The sequence below is a fragment of the Megalops cyprinoides genome, chromosome 2 (assembly GCF_013368585.1).
Source record: "Megalops cyprinoides isolate fMegCyp1 chromosome 2, fMegCyp1.pri, whole genome shotgun sequence".
NCBI lineage: Eukaryota > Metazoa > Chordata > Actinopteri > Elopiformes > Megalopidae > Megalops > Megalops cyprinoides.
The window spans coordinates 19,488,383-19,496,535 of NC_050584.1; the positions used below are offsets into that span (position 1 = coordinate 19,488,383).

At 39.1% G+C, this 8,153-nt stretch overlaps 1 protein-coding gene across 1 annotated transcript in view; it reads right to left on the bottom strand.

The window, feature by feature from the left end:
* The window catches only part of smchd1 (structural maintenance of chromosomes flexible hinge domain containing 1), a 32,554-nt gene extending 24,401 nt beyond the window's left edge, over positions 1-8,153 (bottom strand). The window contains exons 1-10 of the mRNA XM_036521197.1: positions 7,727-8,153; positions 5,411-5,486; positions 4,302-4,460; positions 4,093-4,175; positions 3,873-4,006; positions 3,345-3,459; positions 2,334-2,453; positions 1,688-1,854; positions 1,046-1,136; positions 27-237 (exon numbers count right to left, since the gene is read on the bottom strand). Of these exons, the coding sequence (XP_036377090.1) occupies positions 27-237; positions 1,046-1,136; positions 1,688-1,854; positions 2,334-2,453; positions 3,345-3,459; positions 3,873-4,006; positions 4,093-4,175; positions 4,302-4,460; positions 5,411-5,486; positions 7,727-7,930 (1,360 nt within the window). The 5' untranslated portion in view covers positions 7,931-8,153. The remainder of the gene's footprint in view (positions 1-26; positions 238-1,045; positions 1,137-1,687; positions 1,855-2,333; positions 2,454-3,344; positions 3,460-3,872; positions 4,007-4,092; positions 4,176-4,301; positions 4,461-5,410; positions 5,487-7,726) is intronic.

An 8,153-nucleotide genomic window follows, 5' to 3' on the forward strand; every position in this document is an offset into this window, starting at 1 on the left:
CAAAGAGTTTAACATAGAGGCATTACTTGGTATGGCGTATGGATCCTTTGGGTAGGTTTCCTTATCATAAAGGAAGGGGTGGTATCTAATGATCCCTTCCACACTGCCCTCCCCCTCCACTTGCACCTTGAACTCGAAAGAGTCGACAGAGGACGTGATGTACAGTGTCTGCATATCATTATTGATCTCTCTGAGATTTATGGTCCTTGGTATCTTCAGCTTCTCCAGCAAGGATATCTGGCAGAGAAACGGATGTGGGTTAACACTTAGACACATATGGACAAATGGATGTGAAGCATCTGTCATTTTTGTGCCTTTTTTTCCAAATTAAATACCTTAACCCTTTAATCATAAATGTTTTTTTTTCAGTAAACGTCAGATGTGCAGATCATCTAAAATTTATTTTTATGAAGCAGGAACAGCATATATGTTTATGCTACTCTTTACTAAAATATATGTCCATGTCACAGGATCTTTTTTGCATTATTCATGGAGAATTCTGGCTGTAACATTGGCCAAACCCAGAATTGTCATCTGTGAAACTGACTGGCTCCATTTCAGTGATCACGGGATCATCAGCATATAATAAACTGGTGAGCAGTTTCCAGTATTTACAAAAAGAGAAAAAAAGGAGACAACACAATAACAACACACTGGTGCACTGATTTGGAAGATCAGTGATTCAAGACTGACCTGTTGATTCCTATTAATCATCAAGTCAATCTAAACTACAAGTCTGGGATTAAGATTAAAATGATGGCGTGTGTGTCTATTTAACAATTAAATGACTGCATTTTGCATGCATTACAGATGCATTTATTTTCCAAATAGTCTTTCTGCTTTCAGTTGGTTGCAGGTGCTGGCCGAAAAACTAATGGCTAATCATATCCATTCACAAAACCCATTTTACAAATAAAGTAAATGGCCAATAAGCTCCCACACAACCAAAGAAAACAGTATCTTGGTCTGAGATGTGAAATCCTCCCTAAAGCTCATTGAAAGCAGCTCTTTAAAGCAAACCCCTCATGTCAAAACGGACTGTTACCTGAATATCAATGTTCACAGTATCAGCATTTCTGTCTGAGGAGTTCAAGTCATTTCCTTGTAGTCCATGTACATAATAATGATACACATGCCTGAAACAAAGAAGGCTACATTTATTGCTGACGCAAACACAGTTTTTCAGGGAAAATACCAAAAGCTGACATTCACCCAAGCATATTTTACCCTGTTTATTTTTTTGTACCAGCTCTGTGAAAACCAGAATTCTGTCGTAGCAGTGTCTGTGTTCTTTACAGTCAATTTTACAATCACCTAAGTTCAATTCAAGTCAATTCAATTTTATTTTTATAACGCTTTTTACAACAAGTTGTCACAAAGCAGCTTTACATTGTTCCCAGGTCTGAGACCCCCTGAGAGCAAGCCTAAGGCAAGGAAAAACTCCCCAATTAACAGGAAGAAACCTTGAGCAGAACACGGCTCAGAGGGGGAGCCCATCTGCTTCTGGCTGGCACTGGGCAGATAGAATTAGAGAGAGACTTAAAGTTGTACAATGTACTTTAAGACATTTGAGACTTTAACATTTGAGACATTAAGACTAAATAAGGTAAACTCAATGCAAAGATCATTTTATGAAGGGCAGGGAGGGCTACAAAGCTGCGGATAGCCCTTATCCAGGTGAACTCACGCTAGCTCTCTCGTCCACAGGTGAAAGTCTGCCCTCAGGAATGCTATGTGCTCTGGCTGGATTCCAGTCACCACCACAGCGGTGAAGTGGTCTTTACCAATCTCTTCTGAAATGAGGCTGTGAAGAAAGCGCTCATCCTCACTGGAAATGTGGGAAGAGTCACCTGGCTGGAAAGGTCACATTTAGCCCTTTAGTACATGCACATTTAAATGAGTTTCACAACAAAAAAAAAAAAAACCCATTCATGTCTGAGACTCACAGATGGATGCAGAGTTACCAAAGCACACTGATACGGAAATACAGTATGACTAGTAATGAAAACATCAGCCACCCTCTGCTTTAAAGTCTAAATGTTAATACATTGTTGAACCCCACATTCTATCAATGTGGAGTTCAACAATTCAACCTTAAATTCAACTACTTCGATACCCTCCAAAACCCAGTTTCTGCTGCCTCCCTCATAAGATATTATTGCTCACTTACACTATGTATTGCTATTGACTAAAATGTCACCCATGCACAAAAATGAAATCTACTGCCTAACTATGCACAGCTCTAACAACCTGCCTTCACAAATAAATCATCAGCATTACAAAGGTTAATATGGGAAATATTTCTCCTGAGACATTCTGAAACAAACATTCACCTTTCTGTTCAGAATGAAACCTTCATAAATCTCCTGTTTATTCTTCTCCTTTTTTTCAAACTCCTCTTTTGACAGAAGAAGCTCATGAACATCCATGGATCCCACAGGTTTGGTGATCATCTTACCAAAAACAGATGAATGAAAAAGTTAAGTAAAAAACAAAATCAGAACAGCTTTCAAAATGTACAATGCATAATTACAAAATTCACTAAGGTCATTCCATGCCAAACGTAAGGATAACAGCTCTCCTGTTTCATCTTTCGTATATAAATAAGTAGACAAATAAATAAATAAATAAGATAACAACTGGTGTATTAGTTGGGTTTTTGGACATACTGAGTTTAGAAATCACCCATTTATTATTTTTCCAATTTCCCCTTTGAGTTGTGACCTTGTATAAATCAACCAATGGTCAAATATTAACTAGAAAAATCACTCAGTGGTCAATTTTAACCCTACTATCAACCCAACTCTCAATAACGTCTTCCTTTCTACAAAAAATACATATATGGAGCCCCTATCTGACACTGGTGAGGTTGCCAGACCATAGATTAAGTGGCAGGTTGTATTTCAATTTCAGCTTCACTCTTAACCCCATGTGGGTGCTGATCCAGTATTTCAGTATTGCTAAATGTACATTAGGGATCCCTCTTCTAAATGCTAAAAAACAGTTTTGGTTTCAGGCTGCAATTTTTCATTCAATCCCTCTGACACAGGAAATTATGCATTTTTACCAAATTTAGGACAAACGGAGTAAAATGGGGGACCTTGTAAAAATCCCAACAAAATTCTTTGTTAGATGCTGAAAAGCTGAACAAATAAACTGTGGCAGACATGGATATGATAATCTTCCAGTAATGTATGTCAGTGAATGATGAGTATGTAGGAATAATAAGCAACCAAATGGTTATGACAACTTTATGAAAGAGGGAACATCTTTTTTGTTAGGTTGTAATTAGACACAAAAAGGATTCTGCTTTCCTGAGCAGATACCAACTGTTCTGTACTCACTCTGGTTGACTGTCCTATGTAGAATACAGCCTGCTTTCCTCCAACTCCAAAGTAAGATATATCACTGTTCAGACTACGAGGAACTGGGGCAGGTCGAACATAGTCTATAGAATTGCTGTATTAAAAAAGGAGAAAGAGCACAGAACAGTATCCAGAGGTGAATAAAGCATTTACTTTGACGTATCCATACACTGCCGAATCTGATATGTCAATATCCATACACTGTTAATGGCCACATTTTTTTCATCACATTTCAGGAAGCACCATATAAAGCAGTAAAGAAATATTTCTGTGCTTTAGCACAAACACCTTCCTGTTTCCGATGACATCCACACAATTCTTCTCAGATAGCTTTTGGGGGGGGACTCAGAGTAAAGGGATCTCAAGAGTGGAGGCTACTTCCACCAAACTGAAAGAAAGTAGTGCTGGTCTTCTTACCAGACATGGGAAAACCAGTGCATTGTTCTAACCCATTTTCATTCCAATTCACCCATAATCACCCAACTGTAAACACGAAGCCAAACAAACCTTTCAAACTCACTGCTCTCTCTGGTGAACTTGGACAGCCTGTAAACAGCCCAGTTGTTGAGTTGCTTGGATGTCATTCCACAACCATTGTCTACCACAACTACCGCAGGCTTGCCCTGAGATTCATCAAACAACTGGGAGAAAAAAAGAATCCAAGATTGAAATCCCACAAAACATTTTTTCTCATTTAATGCAAAAAAAACAAATCAGAATTACTTACCAGTCTAATGTCTATTGTCCTGACACCATCATTTTTTGCAGTTGCTGACAACGCATTATCAATGAGTTCCGCAAAGGCATAAGCTGTAAACACAAATATGTTTTTTTTTTTTTTTTTTTTAAGAAACAGCTCAGGCGAAATACTAATACAGATGTTTCATGAGTGCAGTGCAAATTCAGCTGAATGAGACCTGACAATTCTGTACTTACGTAATGATTTCTGCCCTTCGCTTGCATAGTACTCATACATGCCACTTTGGATGAGTGTGTCATAATGTGGCAGAAAGAGGATGCGTTCCTTTGTGGACCCTGGCAGGACTTGATCGACAGAATGAAGCATGTGCAAAGTACTTCCATCTTTTAGCTTTGCTGCAAATGGTGAAATGAAAAAAAAATGTTTACTGGGATTCTTTTTTTCTGTTTTTTTTTTTAACCTATAGGGTATTAACTGCCATGGGTTCCGGTCCTGTACGACTAATGGTGTCAGATTTTAAAGGAAAAATTCCTTCCTTGTGTTTGGTCTGGTCAAAATAAATACCAGTTTTCATTCATTTGTAAATGCTGTGACATCTGACACAGGACAACGGAAAATAAAAAGGTGACCTGTACCAATCATGCAAGTTGTAATGACTACAATTTTCAAAAGACTACTAAATAAGTAATTGCTTGAACATACAAACCTGAAATCTCCAATGTATTTTTAGGAGGATACCAACAAAGGGTTATTTCATGAAACTCAGTATCACACTTTGCCCAGAATGGCACACCTCAAATGCAGGTACTGTTAAACACACTTTGGTTTCACGGACACCCTCAGCTCACTACTCAGTTTCCCCGAGTCTGGAAAATGAGCTCATTTTTATCTTGTTTTGGACAAACCAACTCATATAGCAGGGACGTCAGAAAACATGGCTGCATATGAGCTTTATTACAATGAAAATCTGCAGTTGTTGCCCATTAAAGCACTTGTGCAGGCCACACCGATGGCATAAAATGACAGACTTCTCATTAAACCAGCATTTTTATCCCATGTTGCATGGTCTGGGCTAGGATTAGGAGCAAAAAAGTAAGACAGAATACTCAGAGTACAAGCAGCTGGACCTAGGACATCAGGACCTACCAAACCAACACTTTGTTGCATTTATGAAGCTAAGAAAAATGCGAAAACATAACCTCAGCAAAGATTACATGTTAAGGAGAACCTGAAGAAGACACAAAAATGCGACAAGTGAACCCACATGGTAAAGAATACAGAACATCAGTACAGCAGATGCTACAGTAGATGCCTGCCCTTGAAACTTGTGGAAATTAAGACTTACCAAATTTCCCTGCATTGATTTCCTTCCTGTCTGTTGTTGTCAACACAAACCTTTCATCTGAGGAAATGGAAAACTCCTGAAACAAGCATCAGAACAGAATCAAACCAAAAACATCCAAGTACTGCTTTGTCTTCATAAACAAACATCATACTCATCCTTTCACTTGCCTGACCATCAAGAAAATGATTCAAATGTACTTTTGTGTACCACTGTATGTCCAGGTTGCTGACCAAATTCTTTGTCCATTTGTTTTGAATGCCACCATGGAGATGAAGAGCAAGAAGAAGAACAGGAAGAAGTATGAAGAAGAAATGAGGAGCTGGAAAGGTGTGAGTTTGGCATTTATTGTGTGGACCTCTGTCCATCCTTCATACAAACGACAGCATGTTGCCAACCACTAACTTGGCTGGCTGTCACACCTACCATCCCAATTACCTACAACAGCTGCCATCACAATCATTGCCATAAATATCTAATTGCTTGGGATGACACATGAATAAACATGTACATGTTCACCCAACAAGAACACAAATATCCTGTTAGTACCACAACCGAGACTAACTGAACCTTCTATGGGCTCAGTAGAATTGATAACATAAATGCATAGTTATCACAGCTAAAAATAATAGTCTAAATACATTTTGTTATGAACAATGAGCCCACATTAAGCTAGCTATGCCTGCCAAGTCTTTCAATGTTGTCAACAGTTTTAACTCAGGGGGTGTCATTACTCCTTTGCCTCAGTAATGGGACTGACTCTTAATTAAATCAGTTACAAACACAAACCATGTCAAATTTAATTGGAATCTTATTAAGCAATAGCCACCGCTGCCCTCACACACATTCTTCAGTTAATGAAAATTACAAGTTTGATGCAGTTCATGACCTGCAGCAGAAATTCTCTTACAACTCTCAGCTCTCTGAACCAGTTGCCAAGCCCTGTACAGTCCTCACCTTTTTACAGCTCTCAACTTTTCACAGCTTTATGAGCAATAAACACAATTATATGTAACATTTAAAAGGCTTTATGAAAAACTCCACAACTGACTCTAACACTCAACTAGAGGCTAGTGTAAAAATTTAGATTTTTTTTTAAATAAACACAGGGGAACTTGTTTTCCTTAATACTTAATAGATGTGGTGCAAAAAGGTAGTACTAACATATTAAATGCTCTCAAGGCATAAAAAAAAATCACCTGTTAACAGGTGAGCCTTATTTAAGGCAACATCTTTGCCCTCTTCTTTGTCTACAGGCCATGAATCATCCAAATAATGTGTCAGCCATCATTTCTTTGCACAGGTGAAATAGCAAATTGCAATATAATAGCAAATATCCATCTTACCAACTGGGCTAGTCATGTCAACTACATTGCTTGTGTTTAGAGAGGAGGTGTCAAACCAGTGGTGCGTTACTGAATACAAAATTGGGTAGTCTAACAACAGAAACAGGAAACTTGGGCTGCTTTCTGAACTGATATCTAGCTTCCTGCCTAGCAGAGGAAGTATCTGGTTAATCAACATGAAGAGGCCATCAGAACCTTCTCTAACTGTAGTGAGATTTCACAGAGACAATGCACATCCATAATACCCAGTCACTACTGTCTTTTTAACACCAACAGACAGGTGCATCTCACTGTTGGGGCCTTTAAATGGCTGAATCAGTGCTTGTTCATTTACTGTTCCATCACTTAAAATGAGAGTTGCGTTGTAATTTCGCAACAGAATATGGTCACAGAGACAACAACCATTAAGTCTGCATTATATTTGTAATGACACAAGTGAACTCCTGTCACCTACCCCTTCGCCATGTCAGCAAAATTAAAAGTAGTGCCAGACCGAAATAACGGACAGCCTAAAATAGTTATCTGTCAAAGGAGATGGTGACAACAGTCATGCTGTTCTGAATATAACTGAACTGCTGGATGCTAAAGTTACTTCGATTTGAAGCATCAACCTACCACTGTATTGAGCGCAGTTCCTGGTGGCATGTGTAGAGTTTTTTAATAATTGTATTATTATAGAAAGCTCCCCATAATTCAATAATTCCACCAGCGATTAGTCAATTAACTTTATTTAGTGAGTTAGCTAGCTTAGTAGTAGCCAGCTACGCAGCTAGATGTTTAGCTACATCTATGCATTTCACAAAACAAACCGCAGTTTACTTCAAAATAAGAGCAACAGTCCTGACGATGTCTTCGTATTATTTAAAAAGCAAAATAACACGAGGGGGTGAATAATAGGCAGACTGAAACGCAAAGCAGCGTTTCCATGGCCCACACCTCCCTCGATGCTCTATCACCATCAACGTTACGTTACCTTTGAGAGAGCTCTCAGAAAATCAGTGAAACCCATGCCCTGGATGTCCAAGACCTTCTGAGAGACGACACTGTTTTCTCGACGACAGTCAAACACCACCACTTTTCCCGCTGTCTTGGCTGATGCCTTAGCATCATTTGTCCCGCACGGTTCTGCTTGTACCATGTCCAGGCTAGAGGTGATAAAGCAGTCGGAGTCGGCCATGTTCCTCCCAGCGTGGAAGCGAGAGCAGCACTTCAGAAACAACAAGAAACGCCCATATTATAATCTGCAAAACCCTCTCCACTGTGTATTTTCTACGTCGTTCGAGTGAAAAATTCAACCCTTGCACTTGGGTACTGTGTCACAGCTAGTGCATCAATTTCCGGCTATGCTACGCAGACCGTATTTTCAGCATGCACGGCTCTTTAACCGCCGCTTCACTCAA